Source organism: Terrapene carolina, unplaced genomic scaffold, assembly GCF_002925995.2.
Source record: "Terrapene carolina triunguis isolate 2854851 unplaced genomic scaffold, T_m_triunguis-2.0 Scaffold67, whole genome shotgun sequence".
Classification (NCBI taxonomy): domain Eukaryota; kingdom Metazoa; phylum Chordata; order Testudines; family Emydidae; genus Terrapene; species Terrapene triunguis.
In genome coordinates, this window is record NW_020664418.1 from 32,260,115 (window position 1) to 32,285,914 (window position 25,800).

General features: G+C 41.4%; 1 protein-coding gene across 2 annotated transcripts in view; it reads right to left on the reverse strand.

The window, feature by feature from the left end:
• The window catches only part of FBN1 (fibrillin 1), a 216,332-nt gene that overhangs the window by 8,894 nt on the left and 181,638 nt on the right, over nucleotides 1-25,800 (reverse strand). For both annotated transcript variants that reach the window (XM_024200606.3, XM_024200598.3), the window contains exons 46-62: nucleotides 23,372-23,497; nucleotides 22,124-22,240; nucleotides 20,825-20,953; nucleotides 19,501-19,620; nucleotides 18,608-18,733; nucleotides 15,329-15,478; nucleotides 12,684-12,749; nucleotides 11,836-11,952; nucleotides 11,492-11,611; nucleotides 10,330-10,452; nucleotides 9,506-9,637; nucleotides 7,720-7,845; nucleotides 6,911-7,117; nucleotides 5,077-5,202; nucleotides 4,748-4,870; nucleotides 2,436-2,552; nucleotides 1,235-1,363 (exon numbers count right to left, since the gene is read on the reverse strand). In XM_024200606.3, the coding sequence (XP_024056374.1) occupies nucleotides 1,235-1,363; nucleotides 2,436-2,552; nucleotides 4,748-4,870; nucleotides 5,077-5,202; nucleotides 6,911-7,117; nucleotides 7,720-7,845; nucleotides 9,506-9,637; nucleotides 10,330-10,452; nucleotides 11,492-11,611; nucleotides 11,836-11,952; nucleotides 12,684-12,749; nucleotides 15,329-15,478; nucleotides 18,608-18,733; nucleotides 19,501-19,620; nucleotides 20,825-20,953; nucleotides 22,124-22,240; nucleotides 23,372-23,497 (2,154 nt within the window). The remainder of the gene's footprint in view (nucleotides 1-1,234; nucleotides 1,364-2,435; nucleotides 2,553-4,747; nucleotides 4,871-5,076; nucleotides 5,203-6,910; nucleotides 7,118-7,719; nucleotides 7,846-9,505; nucleotides 9,638-10,329; nucleotides 10,453-11,491; nucleotides 11,612-11,835; nucleotides 11,953-12,683; nucleotides 12,750-15,328; nucleotides 15,479-18,607; nucleotides 18,734-19,500; nucleotides 19,621-20,824; nucleotides 20,954-22,123; nucleotides 22,241-23,371; nucleotides 23,498-25,800) is intronic.

The window sequence follows — 25,800 nt, forward strand, 5'->3', positions numbered from 1 at the left end:
CTTGTGTTAGTTCTCTCGTCATTTGGGAATTATTTTATGACACAAAATGTGATCATCTTTTAAAAAAATACTTTTAAAACGGAAAGCTGTGTATCCTAGAAACAGTGGCCTGTGAAATATTTTGCTCAGAATTTAAGCAGTATACGTTAAGTGTTGTTGCATTCCTTAAGAATGGAGCGTTTATGACTGAATGGAAGCACTGGCAGACAAAAAGATCTAAATGAAGGCCATTTAAAAAAAGAATATAATGTGCATTTTAAATAAAATGTGTCATAAAAAGGACTGGTTTGCATTAAACATTTCAGGTTCTATCTTTCTGATTCTTTTTCTTCACAAATTCTATTAACCTTCATTACTCAGGCATTAATCACTCTTCTACTTCACACATGCAAGTAGTGAATTACACGCTGAAATTGACTTTGCACAGTGCTCCTTTGTGCTTCATACTGTAATCCTTCTTCTAAACTAGACAGGAAGAGCCAAATTCAGAGCTAGTTTAAGTTAATGGCGTTGCATGCACTTGCTTACTCCAGCTTTGAATTGACTCCTGGATGCAAATGACTTCAAATACAGTACTTCAAGTACAGCTCCTACTTACTTCAATGGAAGTGAAACTGCATAGCTGAGAGCAATGTGTGTGAGTATTTCCTTGCGTACTCACATCAGATGCATGATTACTGTTCCCTTCTTCTATGGGGCATGTATACGAGGCCAAATTCATTTCTGGCACATCCACTGAATTCAGTGGAGTTGTGTTTGCTTTCACTAGGGCTGAATAGGATCCACACTGTAGAATTCCCTTCCACACTCACAGACAGAACCATCAGAAAATCAAGGCATCCAGGATTCTAACCTCATTGTCTGTGTTTTGCCCCTTGGAGATCTTATTTTTTTAATGTGTATCAAAGCTGATCTACAAATAGCAACAACTCCCATAGGAAGGGAAGGGTTTCACAAATTCTGGGGCAAAATTCAACAGGAAGCCACCACGCAATGTTCAGTTTGGAACAGAGGCGCTTGGCTCAGCACAGAGGGAAGATCACCATCTCCTCATGCCTGTGGGGAGAAGTGAAGTGAAATCCAAGAGGAACCGTCTTATTCCCAAAATTCCCAGTGAGGCAGCACAAGTCTGTGTGCTGTTGTCTTTGAGTTTATAATGCCGGATGCCCAGGCTCATGTTGGGACAACAGAAGACTAGCAGGCTCAAGCTGTCCGTACGATATACTGTGCCTACCTTCACAGCTGACTCCAGTCTGGTCCAGGGAAAAGCCACGCTGGCATTCACACGTGAAGCTTCCTGGTGTGTTCTGGCAAACACCTCTCGCCCCACACAGATTGATTTCAGAGGCACATTCATTATTATCTAAAGGTAAAACAGATGAAAGTATTAGTGCTGTTCTGCAAGGTAATTACTCATCTCAAAGACCATCATTCAAGGATGTTAATAGTATAAGAGTGCATGAAAAGCAGAAAAGAAACGTAAGTGTCACAAGACATTGACATGACAGACACTGCTCCTTTCCATCCTGTACCTTGCACCAAAGAAATGGGAGAGAGAAATCCCAACTTTTCCACTTGACAACACTAACAGGAGATACAATTTGAAGAGAACTGCTCTCAAACCTTCATGCTGGATCTTGACTGATATTCTGCTCTCCTTGCGTACACAGCATGGATATTGATGCCACGGGAGCGCAGAATACTGGAATCAAGATCCAGATTACAGAACTGAAAAGGAGAGATTCTATTTTACATTTAAACTGATCTAATATGGATGTATACATAGGCCAAGTTGTTCAGATGCAAACATTTAGGTCCAACTTATTAAAGATACCTTAACGTGGCACCAACTACAGGCACAACATTGAAACTGCTGCTAACTAATGAAGAAAGGGTCAGAAACATGCACAGTGCTATCAGTGTACAGTCCTTGAGTGCAGGAAACAAGGGACACAGGGAGGGAGGAAGGGCCTTTTTTCCACCTCTGCCCCTACTCTTTCATCCAATGGAGTCCTCCTCTGTTCCTAGGTTCTAACTACCTGATTTGCTGGTGCAGCCATATAGACACTGACACACTCATTTACACCAGCAACTGATTGCAGGTGCAAAATATAGAGGCTTTTTAAAAAAAATGTGGCTCTTTGTACAAACATATCAGTTTCTTCTACAGTAAATAGCTGGTACTAGTTGACACAGCAAAGGAAATGTGTTTGCACTACAAACTTATTAGGCCAAATTCCATCCTTTGTGGTTGCCCCAGTGTAAGTGGGAGCAAAATCGGGTCCAGTATTTCAGCATAGCCTCCATTTCTGCACCTCATTTCTTCTGGAAGATGAATTCACCATCCTATTACAACACCGTCAGGAATGAGATGCAATAAGAATCCTCAAACGGGAGTTTCCACTTAATGAAGAGCAACGTCCAATGTCACTTACCAATACACGCTGTATGATGCTGAGTGAAACCAGGAGGACATTTACAAGTGAAGCCCCCTATGGTGTTGACACACAGGAACTGGCAGTTATGCTGTTTCGTTGCACATTCATCGAGATCTGAAAGAGTAAACCAACATTCCTTCCATTTTCAGTCCCTACCGAGGTGCTGACATTTCAATGTAGACACTGAGAGAAGTGGCTGCAAGTTAGCGGTTCAACACACAAATATTTTGTAGAAGAGTAAAATGTAAAAGTATATTGCACAGGCCTGGCCCAGTGCTCTAGCAGAGCAGAACGTGCTACCAGTCAGAGGACCTTGCCTGACATCAGCTAGTGGGACAGGAGAGCTTCAGACAAGTAACATTACATTTTGATTTATTTATGTAATGCCCTTAATATCAAAGGGCTGAGTAAAGCCCCTGTAGGTTACAACAGCAATTCCAAAGTTGGCATAGGAAATGCCATTTTACTTTGTCATTATTGTTTAAATATTTCCTTTGGGATCACAGCCCATTTCAGGAGAATACAGTTTATAGCCTGCTGAAGCTCCTTTGGAAGACAATTGACTTCAGTGGTAGCAGCACTTATTTTGTAGTAGCATCTTTCAGACAGATGATAGTGATGCCCAGGATGCTGCAGTAGGTTCCCTTAGTGCAGACTGTGATGTGCATGCACAGCCCTTTTTAATATAGTAGGACTACATGTGAAGGGAGCTAGAAGCCATTGCAGGATTGGAGATTTGACCTAAAAATGCTTTCACAGAATGAAATAACGCGGGCCAAAAGACAGCGTATTGTATAAATTACAGAAATTATGGATCAAATTTTCAAATGGTAGAGCCCAATTTGCATGTATATTAAAATACATATGCATAGGTGCTTCCACAGTATTGTGCACCTTTACCACAAATACTCATAAATTGGATATTGCAGATGCGAATAGGAATTTAAGTGCACAGCTACCTACTTGCCTATGCAGTTGCAGTAAATGTATGTGCACTTGCAGATGTGTAATTGCACAAGCTCCTCTTTGCATGTGGAGCGCCACCTCTCAGCACTGAAAAAATTGGTTCTCTAGGATGAATACATGTTAACATGCAGCCATAAAGCCAGCAACAAAAGGAGAGCAAAATGGAAATTACTGGCGATAGAGAAAATTTCATCATTTTAAGATGAAATTTGAAAAGAGATGGAAATTGGACAAGATGTAGAGCTACAGAGAGACTCTTCCAGATGACAAAGCCTGCAGAAGAGAGGTCTCTCCGACCAATGGTTTTGTGGAAAGAGACAAAGAGGTGACAGGTTGATAGATGAGCAGAAGCAGTGGAGAGGAGAGACAGAGAATATCCCTGAACTGGATCTGCATGGGGGCACCAGTGAGGCTGTTTGAGAAATGAGGTTTATTGGTAGTTCCTCTAGGGACTTGTGAGAAAGTGGACAGCAACAGTGGAGAGCTTGATTGTATGGCACCGGGACCTGAGAAAGCCATGGAGCTGGGAGTTGCTTTAGACAAGGGAAGAAGAAATGACGGCACAGATGAGGGTTTCAGAATTGGTGGAGTCAAAGCAGTTCTATGTTTAGGCAATATGGTCTCATAGACTTTAAGGCCAGAAGGGACCATCATGATCATCTAGTCTGACCTCCTGCACACCACTGGCCACAGAACTTCACCCACCCACTCCTGTAGTAGGCCCTTAATCTCTAAATTATTGTCTCTTCATATCAAAAGGCAGCTTTGTAGACAGGAGAGGTATGGAAGAAAGAAGAAAGGTGAGGGGGGTCGAGCATGATGCCAAGGTTACTAGGAGATGGGAGCCAAGGAAAGAAACGGAGGAGACAGAGTATTCTCCTCTCCTTCATTTCCCTCTCTCATCCAGTGCTGCAGGAATGGTTAGCTAAAACACTGCTGATGCTTGACTGAGCTACTATAACTTGCATTAATTAAAGTGAAATTATTATTGCAAGGCATGGCTTAAATCAACATGCTTAAAATCAGAAAAAAAATTATTTATACCAGGGAGCAAATATTGAAAAAGAAAAGTCTTAAAAAAATATTCACTGCTATAGTTACTGGAATATTCCAACTGTCTCCCATATTTTTGAGCTCGCCTCTGCATTCACATTTACTCCAGTTTTAGACAGCAGGGTTCAGTGGAGATACTCCTGATTTACACCAGAGTCAGTGAGATCAGAGTCAGACCCTGGGCACGTATCTGGGTAGCTATTTGTCCGTGAAATGTATCTTTGGGCAGATACAGTCAAATCTGTGAAATGTAGAGTTCCTCCAGTCAAGTTTTCCTTTTCAGTTTTTACCTTTACAGCTTCTCCCGTCCTCTTGTAAGATGTACCCTTTTGGACACGAACACTGGTAACTCCCTTCTGTGTTCTTGCAGATGAAATTGCAAGGCTTAGGGGACTGGTTACATTCATTCAAATCTAAAATGAGAAAAAACAGACTCTTTTTGGCGATATCAACCAAGATTTGTAATGAAGAGTTAAAAATATTTCCCCAAAGTCTGGTAACAAGTGATGTTTTGTTTTCCTACGATGAAAGAAAACCCTCATTTCTTATTCCTGTAAATTTCCATTCAAGGTCATCTCTTTAGTAATGTACTGGCAGGTGTAAAATAATGGAAACCTACCTATGCAAAGGGTGCCCGTTATATCTTGAGTATAGCCAGGTTTACATATGCAGCGATATGATCCTCTCTCATTGATGCACTCTCCATTCCGGCAGACATCGTGAATAACCTTGCACTCATCAATATCTGCAATGCAATAAATATAAATTCAGAGAGAAGACAAATAATAGGAAATTACTGTACTGGATTTCAGTAAGACTCCTGTGCTTTGACAAGAAAAATGCAACATCCAAATAATGAAATGCTCCATGCATTTAGGAGGCTTGTATCTTTAGAAAGAAAAATATGCATGGATTTAGGCAATGCAGCACAAATTTAACATTTAAATGTAATGAGCAAGCTTTAAATGCAAATGAACAAATAGAGTAGGAGGTCCTATCAAGAACCTCAAATAAAAGACTTGTTAAAGCTCCCATTTAAGCCAGTGATGAAGCTCACATTTTCTTTTACGAATCTGGCCCAAAGAAAATTACCAGGGATACTTGAGCATATTTGCAAGTGAATTTGTGTAACATTTTCAAAATCACAGAAGTGACTTACAAGCTGAAGTCCCATTTTCAAAGATCACGTAGGGCCAGATTTTTAAAGGTATTTCGGTGCCTAAAGATGCAGATAGGTGCTTATGAAAATTCCACTAGACAGCTGTCTGCTTCTTTATGTGCCTTTACAAATCTGGCCTTTATCTACTTAAGAACCTACCTCAAAAGTCAAAGTGACTTAAGCACTTTTGAAAATGTTACTCTTTATGTATTACGTTTCTTGCAGGTTTGCGAAGCTGAGTGTAACACTGCAGCATAAACTTTGCTGCTGACAGCTCACAACACCACTGACCATCACTGGGGACTACCTAGAGCAAGCTAATGTCCCTCTTTTCCAATACTGCATGTTTTAAAGAAAAAGTTTTCTACGTTCTCCTTCCCCAAGGTGTTTTAGTTAGCACTGCACACTAGAAAAAAAACTTCACCAAAGGACACAATATTGGGGTAAATGGGACTTATCCCTCCATGGCTCCAGCACTGTTCACGGGGTGTGTGCATGCAACTCACCAACCGAGAGCATGCTGGGGCATCACACTGAGCAGGAGCCCATGATTTTGGGATGGGGAGGGAACAACATTTCTAAGAGCTGGTGAAAAACACCAATGCTTAGCATCAGGGACTACTGTGCTGAACCGTCCCCTGGGTCATTTGGAGTACTCAGTGGTGTGTTTAATTGTAGATCCTATTAAGTCCATTGTATGTTTTTGTCCAGTTATCTTTAATTAAACCAAACAGGTAATTACACCAAACACAAATGCCAGGTTCCAAGTGTCCTCCCTTAGGCCCAGGCAAAAAGCTCAGATCTGAGTGTGCAAACATCCACGGTCACATAGGTGCTGGAACTAGGGGTGCTGCTGCACCCCCTGGCTTGAAGTGGTTTCCATCATAGGCAGGGTTTAGAGTTTGGTTCAATGGCTCTCAGCCCCCCCACTGTACAAATTGTTCCAGCACCACTGCACGTTCATGTGCCTGACTACCTGATGTGTGCATACAAATGTACATCCTGCCAGCGAATGATTTGGGAAGCTTGCTGAAATCTGGGATTTAGTTGGTGCCTAACCACCTGAGCTGGCTGCTCAAACACCTTTTTGCCTATGCATGTAGGTCCTCAGCAAATTCTGCATTCTCACCACTGGAAAGCTTGCAGAAAATTTGGACATAAATGCCTATGCGTTACAATAAAGGATTTCTGTGTGCTCAAAGGTGCAGTTTATACTTTATCTCTTGATTTCATAGTCGCTAATGTGGTCTTTTGATTGCAGATTTCCCCTTAAAACTTTTACAGACAGAAGTACCTGCTCCATTGGTCATGTATCCTCGGCCATGGGGGCAAAGTTTTTTAAAGGCCACGGTGCCTGGGAAGGGGCAGATCTCACAGTTTGGCCCCCAGCCGCGCCCGCCGTCGCAGCAGCATTCAGACTTTGTGACAGAGTTCCTATTGCTTGATCCAATCTGACACAGACTTTGTAACACTTCAGTGAAGCAGTAGCCCTCTCTGTTGTCTGAAAGACAAATGATGTTGCAAGTAGAGTACTTGTGGCAATGACTGTAGGGGGGTCACGACATATTAGGAATTTAGACAGAAATATCAAAGAAAGGGAAGCATACTTAACCCTGGGACTGTGGAAGTGAGAATGAAAGTCTGGCAGCAGCAAGAAAGAGAACATGATGTCTGAGGGAAACAAAGGAGACAAGAAATTTAGTAAGAGGGTAGGAGTGAAGTCAGTGTGTGCCTAGAAAAGATGCACTTCTGTTTGAACCCAGAGAAAAGAAGAAGGGCTGACTGAAAAAAGAACTATCAGACAAAAGGACAGAGTAACTCCCTGCTGATTGATACTAACCAACAGGAGGCTTTCATAATAAGCCAGTGCACTCTAACCAACTGATACAAACATACAATTGGCAAAGGAAGAATTTAGTGCCAGGATGGTGCCTAGTGACAGAGGGCTCCACCCTACAGACACTTAGGTAATCCCACTGAGTTCAAATTTATGCAAAAATAGTAATATATTCTTAACCTGTGAAATAATCCCAACCTACTGCAAACTTCCGGTACCAAAGGAGATGCTAGTTGGCTTTGCTAAAACATTAACTTGGTACTTACCAAGGCATTCATTCTGGGTGTCACTGGCAGTGAATCCTTCATTGCATTCACATCTGTAGCTTCCTATTGTGTTGATACAACGTCCATTCTCACAAATCCCAGGTTTGGTTTGACATTCATTTTCATCTGTATTTTTTTAAAACGATGTGACAAAAAATAAAATCCATAAACATGTTAGTTCAGGAGTCAAAAAACAGCGTGAAGTTTTGAGTTCATGGAGTTTTGAGTTCATGGAGGATAGGTCCATTAATGGCTATTAGACAGAATGGGCAGAGATGCAACCCCATGCTCTGAGTGTCCCTACTCTCTGTTTGCCAGAAACTGGGAGTGGACAACAAGGTTGCCTGTTCTGTTTATTCCCTCTGAAGCATCTGGCATTGGCCACTGTTAGAAGACAGGCTACTGGGCTAGATGGACCTTTGGTCTGACCCAGTATGACCATTCTTATGTGGTGCATTTTCACTGTTTAAACTTGAGGAAGGTATCAAATGGAACAAACAGACATAAACAATGATATTTCTTAAACACTCTGACATTTAGTATTTCAAGGGATAGATTAATCTAAATAGATGACAGGTAAACCCATGCCACACACATTATTTCTATCATTTCCCTGCATCATATTTCACGCTATTTATTCATTCAAAAATTATTTGGCAGCCATTGCTGCATCCCCTGGGTTCCATGCATAGTTTAAAAACAATATAGACATAACATTGCTTACAGTCAAAATGCAAGGTAGCATGGTATTTTAGGAGAGGACTTTTATTAAACAGTATGGTTAACCTTGTGATTCATTATACCTTAGAGCTCTGTATTATTTACTATTTTTATATAATGGTGCTTTATAATGGGAAAAATAAAAGTCTTTATCTAATTTACGTATATTTCATGTCTCTTGGGTGAGGGAGCTCATTGGAAGGGATCTACATTTCTTCTTGTTTTTTGACATAATTAAAGAAGGCAGGGCCAGCTCATCGGCTGCTGTAAATCAGCATCGCTTCGTTAAGTTCAGTGGTGATACACCAATGCACAGCATCTGAAAATCTGGCCCAGAATGTCTGATTACAGAAGAGATGAAATCCTACAGAAAGATTTCTGAAAAGGACAGTTTAATACAGTGTCCTCCTACATTTTTATCGAGTGGTAAATGTGATCACATTTAATAAATGAGTATGCTTGCAGCAACTGGTGTTACTGGTCTGTATGTTAAATCATGGATGACTACTGTGGCACATATCTTAAATAAAATGACCACTCATTTTGGGGACTGTAACTCACAGGCAGAGGGGAGCAGAAGACAGGACACTGTTTTGGATAAAATATTTTGAAATACTAAAATTTGTCATTTTCTCTGCTCTTCTCTAGTTTTCACCTGCTTGAATTTTGGGTATATCTGAATTTTGACTATATCCAGCCTGTGGACCCGATTCTCTACTGCCTGTGTAGTCATTAACTTCTGTGCAAAGAGAGTGTACAATGCTCCCTGATTCAAATTCTCCATTCACTAACAATAGTGGTAGCATTTTACACTTATCTTCCATACGTGACCACAGATGTAAGGCAGTGGAGAAGTAGGCTCTGCATGACCCTTTACCTGCAATCATGGGCACAATTATACAGCTAGATGAGTGATTCTTCCCCCCCACTTCCCAACTTCCTAAACAATTAGTCAAATCCAAAATTGCCAATTTTTCTCCAGAATCTGGCTCTTACTTGAAAATCAGCTCGGCTCTACTGGGAAAACTATTATCTCACAGAGGTTTAACATTTCAGTTTCACTTACCTATACAGCCCTCACCATCCTGTCTGCGCTGATATCCTGGTCCACATATGCACATGTAAGTGCCAATCAGATTTTTACACTCCATTTGTTTTGAGTCACAATCATGAATTCCTTCTTCACACTCATCCTGATCTGAAAGAGTTCATATTACAGAATTATACATACTTACAGAGAGAGATTCTCATGGAAACTTACATAACGAACTCTGTTTTGAAAGTGAAATCACAAACAACTTCTTTCTGCTGTGCTAAATTAATAATCCGAAAATACTGGTCTGGAGGTAACTGCTTTCACTTAAGGTGGGAAACCCTTTACATTGATACTATTAACCTTTTCATAGATTCATGTATTTTAAGACCAATATGATCAACTAGTCTGACCTTCTGCATAATATGAGCAGGCCATAGAATTTCACCCAAAATGTTAAACTGCCCTAGGGTGACCAGAGAACAAGTGTGAAAAATCAGGAAGGAGGTGGGGGGTAATAGGCGCCTATAAAAGACAAACCCCCAAATATCGGGACTGTCCCTATAAAATCGGGACATCTGAGCACCCTAATCTTCCCCTCCAGGGCTCCCCGGGGATTTGTACCTGGGACTATTAGCACTGAGAGAACTATACCCCAGTGGTTTGAGCATTGGCCTACTAAACCCAGGGTTGTGAGTTCAATCCTTGAGGGAGCCATTTAGGGATCTGGGGAAAAAATCTGTCTGGGGACTGGTCCTGCTTTGAGCAGGGGGTTGGACTAGATGACCTCCTGAGCTCCCCTCCAACCCTGATAGTCTATGATTCTATTACAGTATCTTCTAACTGTGAAACCTTACCTCTGCACATTCTCCTGTCTTCTCTAAGAACGTAGCCAGCTGGACACTTGCATTCATATGATCCGTAGGTGTTCACACATCGGAAGGCACACAGTAGGGAATTCTGAGCACACTCATTTACATCTGTATTCAGACAAACAACCATATGCAAAGTGAAACTTGCTTTTGCAAAAGACACCAGATGAGAATGTATGTTGTTTAGTTTAGTTATAAATCAGAGATGCCAAATTGCTCAAGGTTAAATTTTACTGTCAGATCTGTGATTCTAATGACTGACTATACACTTCTGCATAGGAGCAGGGCCAGAGACATCCCTGCTTGCCTAGGTTTCCTTATGTGAGCAGGGAGCAGAAATCACTGCCTGCAGCATCCATCTGGCAATGAGAGTAGTTTCCAGCTTTGTACTGCTAAAATACAATCAGTGTTAAATCAACACCTACCCTCAGATCTTGTTTACTCTTACACGTGTTGTTGATTCTAGGCATTTTATTTTAGCTACCAACAAGACAACAGACTCTTCCGTAGCCTGCATTTTACAAAATATTATCCTTATTGTGACCAACATTGCCTAAAACATATTTATTCATGTGCTGTGTAAACTGAACAAAACTATGTTCTGGTGTTTATGCATTTGATCTACCTCCCGCTGAAGTCAATGGGAGTTGGATGAGGCCCTAAGTGCTTATAAGAGTGGCGCAAGCCAGTCCAGTGGTAGAATTACCCTCTGGTGCATTGCTGGAGAGAATTAGGTTATGCCAGAAAAGTCTGAACTCTCACATCAAAGTTGCATGCATAGTGAATACAATCAGTAACATTTCTGGAGAGGGTACTGAACGGAACTTGCTTATGTTACCCTCATCTGGGCAATCCATCAGCACGCACAAGCTCAGAAAGTGAAGAAGCTGCTCACTTACCTTTCCAGTTAGAAACAGGGTAACATGGTAAAAGGATTCACATTTGGATTGGGAAGCGGGAGCGATATATATGCCTGTATTTGGAGTGGGGATGAGGCTAAGGTCTACCATAGATAGTTGGAGACATTGCAAAAGAGTATCTCTAATTTGCCTGCTTTGGCACCTCAAAATTTATCAATTGTTTCTGAAGTTACTGATGGTTTACCATAAAACTGAAACTGAAAGACCTGTGCATTTGAGAGTCTCACCTTCACACGTCATCATTGGTCCTGGCTCAAATCCCTCATCACAGGTACATTCAAAACCACCTACAACATTCTTACAAGTTCCATTTCCACATGGATTTCCAACAGAGCATTCGTCAGTATCTGCAAGCAGTTAAAACAAGACGTGAATGCATGTTACAGGAGGCTGAAGTTGCAAGCGTCTGACTTGGATCACGTGCAAGGATTCTGCATTATTCATGAGCATCAGAGTTTAAAAACAAGGAATCAGTAAGGGTCCTAAACTGGAGTCTCATCTACCACTACTCTTTATTGTTATACTTGGGGAATTAGGAGTCATTAAAATGGAATACAACACTTATACTTACCTACACATTGAGCTCCCTGAAGGATATAACCAAAAGGACATTCGCAGCGGAAGGACCCATCCGTGTTGATACACAGCCCAAATCTGCAATTATCTGGGTCAAGGCACTCATCCACATCTTAGCCCAGAAACAAAAATGAAAGGGCTACAGTTAGTGAAATTAATTAAATGCCATTTCTGAGACTAATCTAGCATGACAAACATGAATTTAGGACTGAATATTCCACAACTCACAATGAAAATATTTGAAAGGAGATTAGCTCACATGAGGGACAACAGGAACTTTCACGCCAAATTTTCCAAGGGTGGCACATAAGTTGCAATGATCTTAAAGGTTGGATAAAGAACCTTCTTAGGAAGGGTCCCGGTGAGAGGAAGCATCATGACATAGTAGCCATCTCACTCTTCTGATATCAAAAGAGTTACCCACAAGCTTTGAGCTAAAGTGCTGTTTGTCTATGGAGGGAGTTAGACCCAAGAATGTATACAGGGGAATTGGGACTCTGTGATTTTCAGTACTAAGAGATTAAAACCATTTCTTATGGCTGAGCTGGGTATAAATGCATGTAAGAAGGGGATATATGCAGCTTGGATCCCTTCTCTAGGTTCTTCAGATTTCTCCTGGTATGTCTGATCATTATAATTTAAGACAGAGAATGGTCTCCTCAAGGTTAATTAATGGAGTGGGAGAGAAGTTCAAGTTTGAATTATACATTTGTATAAATAATTCTGTGCAAAGTGCCTGTACAAAACAAATCCAGGGCTTTGGAAGGGAGGGTAGCTGATGGACAGGAAGTAGCCTTCTAGAGTTGTGAGCCTGCAGTAACGTTCAGAGCACCAATCACTTACCAACCCGTATATCCCCTGGTCCAATAAGAATGCCAATTCCAAATGGACAAATTTGACGAAACGCCTCTGTAAGTGAAATATGTATGTTAAACTATGTCACAATAATTAATTACAGATAAATATATTATCAGCTTAACGTATGGTGGGATGAATTCTTACCATTCTAGACTGGCAGCTTTCATTTATATATTACATTCAAGAGGGTGTGCATCTGTGTGCGTGCGTGTACGTACACACACTCTCTCTCTCTCTCTCTCTCTCTCAAATGTGATACATAAAGTATATATACCTATATTCCTTTACATATAATGTAACTGTATGTTCACTTCATTTTTATCAGGTACATATATAATCTTACAAACAACTGGAATTTTTTATTTTATTCTTATGGAAGACATTAAGTAAAAGATTTCTATTAAAAGCAGTACAATGTCAATAACTGTGTTCTTTTTTCTTGTAACTAAAATTTCTGAAGAAAATACAACCTGATCTGATTGTAAACCAATTTGTTGAACCCTGTAGAGCCACAGGTTAATAGCTGCCTTTTATACATCAAGTACTGATTTTATTACAGATAGGCTGAGGTGCTGGTGTTTCAGTTCAGCTTAGATTTATAACAGAATTAGTTTGAGGTCAACAAACCACTTGAGCTCTTTTTGCAAGATATCAAATGGCAGAAGTCTTGCAAGATCAGGTTGCTGTCCACTCTTTGGTGTGGAAAACAGGTTTCCCCTTGTTTATATGAGTCACTTAGCACACTCTGGACACTTGAAAAATAAATAAAATCATCATAAATTTCCACTACACGGAACCAAAAGGTAATGAGAATGGATATGCTCCCAAGATTTCCATCAAGTCAGATTCAGAAAATAGAACCCTTCTGATTTTGAGTCAGAACCAGGACAAAAACCCCCACAAGCTTTGGGGTTGAATCCAAAACCACCTCTCCCCCCACGCACCCATAAAATTTGTGCAGGAAAGTGGAGTCTTGGATTTGAGATTAGTTCAGGCCCCCCTTGAGATACTATTTATCTACTCTACACTCAGAATATAACAGATCCTTTCGCAAGATACAGTAAATTCCTACTTTGAAGTACTTCAGTACACTGAGTAGGCTTACAATACAACAGACTCAGTTTTAGAGATAGTTGCAGATGTTTTGTCTTATGGCTTAATTTTAAAATATTAGCTACATTTTGCTGAGATTGATTAAAATGAAATGAAACAAAACAGAACGGTGTACGATAGCATTAAAAATCAACCAAGTGCCAGACCAGCTGTTCCTCACAGAGAGTGAAATTCAGCCCCATGCAGAGGGTCAGCAAAAGGGCTATGCATCACACACGCCTTTAAAGTACGGCTTAAAATGGGACATAAGTGATGCATAACCCTTAGGCCGACTGCCTGCTCAAGGGCACATTTCACACGGAGGAGACAGAATGCACCAGGGAATACAATACAGTGTTTAAAAACTTCTGCATACTCCAGGCTAAGGAAGTTTTCTAAGCTCAGAAATTTGTAAGCAATTTCTTTTTTAAAGATAGAAAGAAATAAAGAGCCTTGATCTTGTCATCTGAGAACGATTCAGACTGGGACAAACGTATGTTTTCCTGGGCACTTCAGGAAAACGCTCTGAAGCTCACCATGCTTTTATAATTCACTCTACCCTTTTGGCTTGTACACAGATAGGCCAATTTAATCACCCACACTTAGGGAAAACGCCTTCAAGAAATAGCACAATAGGGAAACCTGATGTTTTGTTTCTTGGCTTGAGAGAGTATGGTCTGCTCAACATCTCCATGATTTGTTCATGAGCTGAACTGCATTAACACATCATTGAAAATAGTAATATTGTTAATCACGATCTGTCATTCTGAATTAATATACCTGCAACATAACTGTACTGTAATAGCACTGACACTGTGAATTCCCTAAGTGTCTATTGAGTAAAAACTGTACACCAACACTTTAACAGAGCGCAGCATGTGCTTCAGGGCTATCCTAAATCAGGGCCGCAGTGAATAATCAATTTCACTGTTTCCCCCTGTTATTTGAGTCTTGCATAGCTACAGGATGGAGAAAAACTTTTTAGCAATAAGAAAATGTGGTTGTAAAACCACAAAGACAGGCAAGGAGATTCAGAGAGGCAAGTGTAACAGCTGTACCTACTTTTAGCACGACAGTTTTTAAAAAAACTGACTAGATTTCAAGCTTATGGTGGCCCTTTCTAGATTTCATTTTGTTTAGATGAAATTCACTTGTGTCCCATAGATTGTTAAACTTATAGCCTAGCAAAGACTTAATACTATTTTACCAAAATTTAAAAATAAAAGATGCATAGCATTAGAAAACTCCAGAGCAGAGTATTTGAGACTTATCTGACTTATTTTCCATAAAATAACACAGAAATGCTACAAATATTTTGTTGAGAAACTGGTATGTTGTGTGCCTTTCTATAGCACAAAGGCCTTTACTTTATTAAAAGAAATATTAAGTGATATGGTCAAACAAAATAATCTACCATTCCTTGAGGAAGATCATTCTGTTTTCTAATTCCCACTTCTAAGACTCTCAAAGTTATTGTTTGTCTTCTTTCAGTTCTGAGTGCCCATAATACCATGATTGCATTATATCTGATAACGTACCATCTCCTTCCTGTGGGCAGAGCTCACATGGGTCACCCCAACCTTCTCCTTGCAAGGCACAGCAACATTCTTGCTTGGAATGGTTTCTGGATTTGGGAACTGTGCATTTGCCATCTTCAAATTTGGTAAAGCAATAACTCACTCTCAGATCTGCACAAACAAAAGCACATCATAATACAGTTCTGCATTAAAGGCATTAGGACTTGGTGCAATTGGTATGTGAAAATCAAAACTTAAGCTAATTACAAAAGAGCTTCCATATGGATGATCTTAAAAAGCATTGTTGTGGCCAGTGGTTACAGTGGATTGAAACAGAAGAGAGAGCTCTCTCTCTCTACCAGCCAAGGAAGAGAAGCTCCATGGGAGAGAGTTGTTTACTCTAGCCCAGGAGAAGAGGGGGAGCTCCCCACTGCTTTAGAAGAGGAGGGTGAGCTGTGCTCCCCCCAACCTCACTTTCCTTTCCTGCACCCTCTCAATATTAGCTTAATTTATTTACATTCTATTATTACAGCAATGCTCATTAGCTAATAAACTACACGGAAACTAAAAAGCGTGAGTTAACCCTTGATGATAATGCTGTATGTAAAAAATAATGGAATGGCAATTTTCAATAGCACCTTTTTTTCCCTTCAATGCTTTACCAAATTACAGATAAAGGCCCATTGGTTCTGTGATACCACATTGTGCTCTTACATGTTGGGTAACCTAAACACTGGAACAAAAGTGAGCTCACAGACCACATGCCTCCAGCAGGCAGACAGCTGGCAACTCCTCAGGTTGGCACTCAGCATAAGGGTCAGTTGCGGAAGCAACTGCTCATCCAGTTTTCTGGCCGCAAGATCAGTGCTGGGCACTGTCCAGACTTCAGAAAAGCTTTAGGTAATGTGAAGTTTTAAACAGAAGCTTGTTTGGCTCAGTATACTCAAAAAACCAACCTTCTTCAGAAAAAACACTTTGCTTTAAGTTCAATGTACAGATATAAATTAATTTTCCTGTGACCATCCACATGAAACATTTGTCCCCTTTCAGAGAAGATAAGATGAGGTTGCATTATTTCTTCAATTATTTCCTTGGTTTTGTGGGTGATTTTTCAGAAGAGATTGATAGCATATGGGCTTTAAACAACTATGTAAGTGCAGCTCAGACAGCGCTGCTATTTTCACCACTATTTTCACAGTGCCAAACCAAATGTTTACTGCAGGTTGGATTCATCACACCAAAACCACAATCTCATTTAGCTACCATGGGATGAAGAGCTCACTAGGGTTTCAACAAGCATCCCTGTGTTGAGCCAAACATAACTACAGAGATCCTGGAAGGTCTTGTCACTGGTGATTTTGCTGGGCCTACTGTACATTGCGTTTGTGAAACTGGATATCTGTTTGTGATTTGGGAAGTTTAGAGCTACTTGAGCTTTTTCAAAGTCTTTGAGATGTCCTTCTCTTTAGTTTGCTGCACTTCTGTGCAGGCAGCTTCCATTCCAAGCTGTACAGCTTTTGATCTCTTTTCTTAGTCAGTTCCATGTTTATGCTCAAAACACTGCATATGATTCTTGTAGACAGGGCTGGATTAACTCTCTTGAGGGTCCGGGGCTATTAGATTTTGTGGGGCCCCTGTATACAAGACTTTTTCCTATTTTAAAACAGAATGATCACAATGATGGCATCGAGGCTATTAACGCTATACTAAACTTGCCTTTTAATTAACATAAAGCCATTCTGTGGTTACATTTCAGTCTTAAAACACATAGAATATAGTTAAGTTAATTCAAAATAGCCTACTTCTTACCTTAGAACAGCTGTTATATTAGTTTCTTTCTGGGAGGGAGTTTGGGTACAGGAGGGGGCTCCAGGCTGGGGCAGATATTGGGGTGCAGGAAAGGGTGAGGGGTGTGGGCTTTGGAAGGGAGTTTGGTGCAGGAGGGAATTCTGACCTGGGGCAGGGGGTTGGGGTGCAGGAGGGGGCACGGGGTCTGGGAGAGAGTTTGGGTGCAGGAGGGGTATTCTGACCTGGGGCAGGGGGTTGGGGTACAGGAGGGGGCACGGGGTCTGGGAGAGAGTTTGGGTGAGGGAGGGGATTCTGACCTGGGGCAGGGGGTTGGGGTGCAGGAGGGGGTGCGAGGTGCAGGCTCCAGCCAGGGGGCACTTACCACAGGCGGCTCCCAGTCGGTGGTGCAGCAGGGCTCAGGCAGGCTGCCTGCCTGCATGCCGTGGCCCCACGCTGCTCCTGGAAGTGGCCAGCTGCTGGCACGTCTCCGCACACCCCTGGGGGGAGGGGGACAGCGTGTCTCCGTGCTCTGTCAGTGCCTGTACACACTACCCCCACAGCTCCCATTGGCCAGGAACCGGTCAATGGGAGCTGCGGGGACGGTGCTGGGGGTGGTGCTGCGGGGACGGTGCGTGGAGCCACCTCCTCCCCCAGGGGCAACAGAGATGTGCCAGCAGCCGGCCACTTGCAGGAGGGGCGTAGGGCCACGGTATGAAGGCAGCCTGTCTGAGCCTTGTTGCGCTGCTGGACTTTTAGTGGCGCGGAGATGGCGATCGATTGGCAGAGGCTCCAGGATCGACCAGTTGATCGTGATCGACGGGTTGGTGACCACTGAATTGTATATAATTATGGATTTATTTTTGCAGGGCCCCCCTTAGCCCGAGGCCCTGGGCTGCAGCCCCTAAAGCCCCTCCATTAATCCGGCCCTGCTCGTAGAACAAAGGCATCTAAACCCTTTTAAAGCAGAGAGTGTTTACTCTTCTTACAACGCTGCTTTCAAAGGCTCTTCTAGGCTCTTTTCTTTACCACTACTTCCTGGTGAGCATGTATTTGATGCTACTTAACCTCTGCTAATTCTTTTTCACATCCACTCTGTTCTTTTCATCTTTTACTGTAGTATTACTCTAATGTATATTCATCCTCAGCTCCGATTCCATACACTTTGTTCAAAGTTCAGAGTAGCCGCCTCAGTCTTTATTTTCACCTTTTCCCTCCTTTTTTAAGATTTCTAAACTTTTTCTCCAGGTAGGTGAGGAAAGGTTTCAAGGGGATAGGGTTTCGTTGCTTAACTCTGTGCCTTAACCGTAGCTTTTCATGCTTAATTGCTCCTCTCTCTTGTGCTGAGGAGACAGTGTGAGAGAGAATCTGGGACAGAGTACATAAGCATCAAACTTTCTTTGTGAAAAACCACTATTAGATTCCACAGCCTCTTTGTTACATTAGAAACAGGCATCTAGTCAAGTTTTTAGTAAACCCAAAGCAAATGAATATATAAAGACCAAAATAACTTGCCTTGGCATCTCCTTCCTGTGGAAGACAGTACAAACCCTTCAGGACATAGGCATGTGAAGCTGCCTGGAGTATTGCTGCATGTACCCAAGGCACAGATTTCTGGCTCTTCTACACACTCGTCAATATCTGCAAGAAAAGTACCACAATACTTCAGCAATCAAAACTGCTGTATTGGCAGCTGTAAAACACAAAATGTAATTCACAATACCCAGCATAGTAACTGAGACCTAGCAGGTATTACACTGCATAGTTTCAGCTGAGAGCAAATCCCTGTGCCCTAATGAAAATAAACGTTAGCGTTCTATTAATAATAAATCCAGGTGTGCAATCTGGGACTAATTTCCAAAGACGTTTTAAGTGGGCATGCCCACAATAATGAGACATCGCTAGGCCATACAGGACTTTAAAAATGTCTTTCCGGGGGTCACGTCCTGCAGTCTTTACTCAGGCAAAACTCAAAGGGATTTTTGCTCGAGTAAGTACTGAGTGATGACAGCACAGGTTATCTAGCATTGCACATTACCAAGAGAAAAGTAATACTGGGTATTTAGATACCATAGCGATAGGTACCTAGACAGACTAATAGGTTGCCCCCCAAATGAGTTAAAGTTTCTGTGGCTGCATAGCCTGGAAGAATTAATTTAATTATCTATTTTTTAAAATCAATACCATTTATACTTTATCATACATATTATACTGTACACATGTACATAAAGTTTACAGGATACTTAATTTTGTTGGAATGATTCTATTTTATGATTAGGTTCAGACACTTGACAGGGGTCAAAAATGACACGTCAAGGCCTAAAGAGAGGCATGACTACACATATTATTAGGACTGAGAGCTGCTTTTGAGCAGGCTGCATTATGAAATACGAATGACCTTTACATACCTTCACACCTGTCATTTTGCAGAATGTATCCAGGAGGACAGATGCATCTATACGTCCCATCCAGGTTCTGGCACGTGCCAGGTGAGCATCTACCAGGCACCACTGCACACTCATTGATATCTGCAAGCAAAGAAATGAAAGCGCAATATTCAGAACAGTTATTGAAGCAGCTCTAATCCTGATCACATCAAGTCGAGTGCAAAACTCCCGGCGAAAAGGATGGGAGCATCTATCACACGCAGGGCTCTCTGAGGGCAGGGAGGCAGTCCCTTTTTACAAGGAGATTAATGTGCTTATAAATTATCTTATAAATCAAGGAAGATTAAAGATTCCTCAGCCCAGGAATCAATATCAATTCATCCCCATGTCAGGCATGGACAGGGATATAAGTGGATTAAACGTAGCTGGCAGGGAGCAGGCACCCAAGAAGTGTGAAGTGCCCCCAAACGCTGAACACTTTTATTAAGCACCCAAAGCCTTCTGTTATGCTGCTCCCTGTGCCTTAAACAGTCTCCCCCACCCTGTCCTCCAAGCATCCACCTTCACCTTCTTTAAAACTGGCTTCCTCCAGGAGTCCTGCCTACCTTCTTCCCTTCACTGCTAATTCCCCACCACCTGCCTTTCCTGATCTGTTCTGTGTCCTGTCTTGCTTTGATTATCTGCCTTATGACCTGATCCTGAAAACACAACTGCGTGTATACTTAGTTCTATGCGCAGTGCCACTGAAATTATACAAAGGAGCAACCATAAGGGTGGGAGAAAGGCTCTGTCGGACCAGGCCCCTGTGCAAGGGAGTGTGCTGGCCAGGAAAGGTGTCATACTATACATTTGTAAAGTGCCATTGTAATCTGCAGAGCTATGTACATTCTTATTAAGAAGAATTAATAACTATTATAAAAGAATGAAGTAAAATCCGACTCCCATGAAAGGGGAAGATCTGGGAAAGTCACTGGACCTGTTTGTTTCCCTCAAATAAATGCAAGATGCTTTTTAAAAAAGATTTTCGTTTTACACGCACTGGCCTGCAAGGTATTTGACCAAAAAAAAAAAAAAATTTGCAGGGAGGAAATAAAGGTAGTTTTAGCCAGTCCTAGAACAAAATTCCTTCCTGGCTGTGTGCACAATAACTTAATGAGTATTTCAAGGAATACAATATTCCAATGCAGCATGCTCCCACCGTATTTGTGCTTTTCTACAAGGGCATAGTGATAGCAGGGGAAGTTCTTCTCTAACATGCCTCTTTCTCGCCATTTTACCTGGGACCATGTGCTGAGGGTTTACGGTCCTCTTGCCATAGCAAACCAATGTTAGATTAAAAACTCACCCACACAGGTCCTGCCCTCGGGGGACACCTCATAGCCATCGTTGCACAGACATTGGAAAGACCCAACTGTGTTTATGCAGCGGCCATTCCTGCAGAGCATCCCATTTCCACTTGCGCATTCGTCCACATCTAAAACAAAAAACTAACATGAGAAACGCATGGCGAATATCCACAAAGATTAAATACACATAAGAAGGAATTCTGTTTATTAAACTGACTTTCATGCTCACAGCACAATATTGATATATTCAGGGTGCATAATTATTTATCTGTCTCTATATGTAAAGCACTATCCCCAAATGTGGGCCCTGATCCTTCTAAGGGATATGCACACATGAGTTCTTCCTCCCACCTGGAACCCCATTTGCCTTCAGTAGGGCAACAGACGGAGACAGCCTTTCACACACTAGAATCCCGTTAATTGCAGAGATTTTAAGTCCACAGTATTTCTGTCCCTTTCTGTCACCTCCTGAAGACAGTCAAAACAGTTTCTTCTGTATCATAAATAGTTTTGCTTTTCTCAAAAACTATTGGGAAAAAATTGCAGCCAATTGATTGTTTTATGGGATTCCCCCCACTCCACAAAAGATAGATACTTAAAACAGAGTGTATATTCGGAAGGCATATGTTCAAGTGGCTGCAAGAAGAGGGGAGTAAATTACATAGCAAGAGATTAGAGAGACAAGGTGGGTGAGGCAATATCTTTTATTGGACCAACTTCTCTTTTATTTGTATTGATCCAATAGAAGATATTACCTCACCCACTTTGTTTCGCTAATATCCTGGGACTGACACGGCTACACCTACACTGCATAGAGTTTGAGGGCTTGTCTACACTACCGCGGTAGTTCGACGGCTGGCAATCGAACTTCCGGGTTCGATTTATCGCGTCTGGTGTGGACGCGATAATTCGAACCAGGAAGTGCTCGCCGTCGACTGCGGTACTCCACGTCAGCGAGAGGAGTACCGCGGAGTCGACGGGGGAGCCTGCCTGCCGTGTGTGGACCGCGTCTGAACCGCGGTAAATTCGAACTAAGGTATGTCGACTTCAGCTACGTTATTCACGTAGCTGAAGTTGCGTACCTTAGATCGAATTGGGGTGTTAGTGTAGACCAGGCCTGAGACTGATAAACTGGCTTCCAGAGCAAAGAAATTGCTCTTTACCTCTAACTGTATTGACTATACAGCTGGGATTCGAATTCACTGGAAAAAGATGGTGTTTATGACTATGTAATTAGAATAACAGACAATTTTAGAAAACCTGGACTGAGCTCAGCAACAGTTTTAGTAACTCCTTACCTATGCAGTCATTATTGTGTGAGAGGATGAATCCATTGTCACAGCGGCAGTTGAAAGAGCCAATGGTATTTTTACATGTTCCATTGCCACATGGATCTTTTTCACACTCATTAATATCTATGAAAGAGAAGCAGCAGCAAGAACTCTTGTTACTAACTGATAGTGAAGAGGGAGGCCAGATAGCCAAACAATGTGCAAAGAAATGAACTAATCCTGGATTACTAAAAGAGCAAATGGGAGAATAGAGATTAAGCTTCCCTAAAAAAAATGGAAGATACGAGACAGGGTTATACATTTGACTGATAATGTCAAAAGATGGTTTTTCTTGAGCAAGGGCTGATCCACAACTTGTTTACATGCAGCTGCCATCTTGCCCTTTCCAAAGGGGGCATACACTAACCTTGTCTATAAGGGATCTGCAATCTTCCCAGTGGCTTTTAGGTGGCTAGTCAGTTCTAACCCAGACATGCCCAAAATCTCAGTAAGAAAACTGGGTGAAACCCAGGACAGAGGGTGCATTTCTTCTCTACCACTCTAACAATGTCCCCATGGAAAAGGGAAAAATTGGCCCGAATCTGACTAGTCTTATCTGAGATGAGCACTATGCAAGCAAATGCTTAGAAGGTTTAGATGCAGTAGAGTATATTCTGAATTCACTGATTGCATAAGTGGGCACAAGTCCTCTGAAGTCAGCAAGGAATTTGGCCCTAAACCTGAAGCTTTCAAAGGGCTTAACATGAAAGCTCTTGTTTTACTTAAACAGCTTTGTTTCTGCCTGGCAGGAAATCAGTCCTTTACATGCTTCAGAATTAGACAGTTTTACAATTATTGCACTGCAATGTTGCATTATTAATCTGTGGAACTCATTTCCCTGAGGTCTGAGTGAAACCAAGGGGTTAGTGAAATTCTAAAAAGGATTGAATATTTTTATGAAGAACAAAAACATCACTCTACAGCTAGGTTAGATAGGATACTTTTTTTTTTTAAAGTCATAGGCGCTATATGCTTCAGAGTATAAGACAACCACTAACTGATGCAGAATAAACTTAGCCAATGGTCAGTTCTATACATAATTGTCAACTAAGGTGTTTCTTGCTCCTTTTTCTGAAGCATCTTTTACTGGTCACTGTCAGAAGCAAGTCACTGGATGAAAAGTGCCACTGGTCTACTCGGATCTGGCAATTCTATGACAGAGAAAAGGCCTCAAACCCCTTATTCATTAAACTAACAGCATAACTTGATACTTGCCTATGCACATCGTTTGGTCAGCATTGGTTTTGAATCCCGGGTGACATATGCAGTAGAATCCTCCAATGGTGTCAATACACTGGCCATGGCTACAGATATTGGGATTTTCTAGACATTCGTTGCGATCTGTAAATAAAAGGCATCTGAAAATTGTTCCATAAACCACAAAGCCAGAAACAAACTAAGTGGTAACTATGAAAACTAGTATCCAAATTCATGGTTCTAATTTAAAATGACAATTGTTCTCTCTGTTGGCAATAAAATATTAATTTGTTAACACAAAATGGAATATTCATGGTAAATTAATTTTTGAAACATTTGCAGATTTGTAAAATAATTGGGAAAAAAGTTACTTACAAGTGACTATTTCTAGCTACAGCAACAGGGAACCGCTGTTAGGCCATGGGAATAAAAATAATGCAATGTAATTGTGTGGGGAAATCTCTCCTATGCTGAATTAAACAGCTTGTAAACAAATAAGAAGAAACAATTGTGCAGTGGTTTGGGAGGTTTAAGAGCTTTATCTGTTATGGTTATACATATTGCCAGAGAAAAATACCTGTACTACTTGCTTGCAGACATGTTTGATTATAGCACTGTAAGTAATATGATCACCTTGATTAACTATCAGAGAACTCATACAAATGAGAAATGGAGCTAACACCGGCCCTTCCCTGCACTTGGCTCTCAGAAAGCCAAAATCCAAAGTGCAAGCAGAGTGGTGCACAAATAATATGGCTACAATGGTGCACCCAAGTATGGTTGCATCTAAATCTCATCTAAAGTGACACTACGCAAACCATGATCAATGGGAACGTGATTAGCTTAAAACAGGGACATGCCTGGCACATAATTTGGGCAGCATATTTCCTGACAGTAGTCGCAAATGCTTAATAGCACCATCCTGCACAGAAGAGCAACAAAAAAGTACCATACCGCGCAGTGCTGGCCCAGTGCATGACATGCTGCCTTCTGATAGCAGGATGTCTTTTGCGCCAGTTGAATATGTGACTACTCACTGCTACCCTTGCTGTGAATGCTTTCCTCTGTAAGTTCAGGATTTAACCAACAGTCAGCAAAACACACATAAAGAAGCAGAATGTTTACTATTCAGCACATTTCTCATAATAAGAGGAAACAGAGATGGAAAATATCTAGTAGGGTCATCTTGTCTACCTCCATTCCAATGAGGGCTGGTTCCATTCAGTATATTCCTAAGTGTTTTGTCTATTCTAGTTTTAAATGACTCAAGAGAGGGGGTACTCCCTTTTCTCTTCAAAGCTATTTCACAGTCTAACGGATCTGGCTATTAGGTAAATTTTTCCTTATATTCAGTCTAAAGAAAGAAGCAGCTTCTTCCTGGTGATGGAGAGATCCATTAACAGGAAGTTCCCTGTTCTGTCTTCACAACTTGCAATGGTTGCACTCCAAACTTTATGGCCAGATCCTGGGAGCTTCTTTTGTGATGAACACAGAACATTAGGAACTGGGAAGCGGCACTCTCTTAGGCATTATGAAAGAAAGTTGGATGCAAATGATTATCTTGCCATAACAGGTAACACCTGAAGAATTCTATGTATATACTGAGGGGAGTAACTAGCTCAATCTATCAGAGGCAGCAACAGGTCATATTTGGATATAATAGCACACAAGCAGTTCTAGTATTACCATTTTCCATGCAGTGGCTGCTCTGTGGGCCCAATCCTACAAGGTGCACAGCACCCTAAACTCCCACTAATTTCAGTAAGGTTGCCAGGCACTATGCTCAGGGCTTTGCAGGATCAAACCCTTCATGAAACACTTTGACTTTGACTGTGATTGTTCCACCTTATTTTCACTACATATAAAATAAGAGCAAAATACAGGGAAGTAATGCTTGTGCCTTAGGGTATTGTGGCTCATATCAGAACCTTCCCTGGTTTTCCTGTTCTGCTAAAATGAAGGAGTTACAATAATCATGTTAACAATATGCTAAACATTTGCACGTGTTGCCATGTATCTTAACAAAACAAGCTTTAGTTCTCAAAGTGATTTTCTTTTCTGCCCCTACATCCTTTTCCCGCGAAGGTCTTATAAAACAATGCAAAACTGCACTCCAATGAAAAGTGCACTTCCTAAAACTCAAAAGCTTAGAGGCAGAAAATCCAAGGAAAATGTTATCTAGTTCCTTTGTAATTATTATTTTGTCCAGAAATGTATACAATGTTTACAGCCAGTTGGCACACGATCCTCTATAAAAACCTTTGCAATTCTTTAAATAATCAAGATAACAAGAATACCATTCTTGCTATGATGCCATCCTTGGAAAACAGGGGGGGATGGATAGCTCAGTGATTTGAGCATTGGCCTGCTAAACCCAGCATTGTGAGTTCAATCCTTGAGGGGGCCACTTAGGGAACTGGGGTAAAAATCTGTCTGAGGATTGGTCC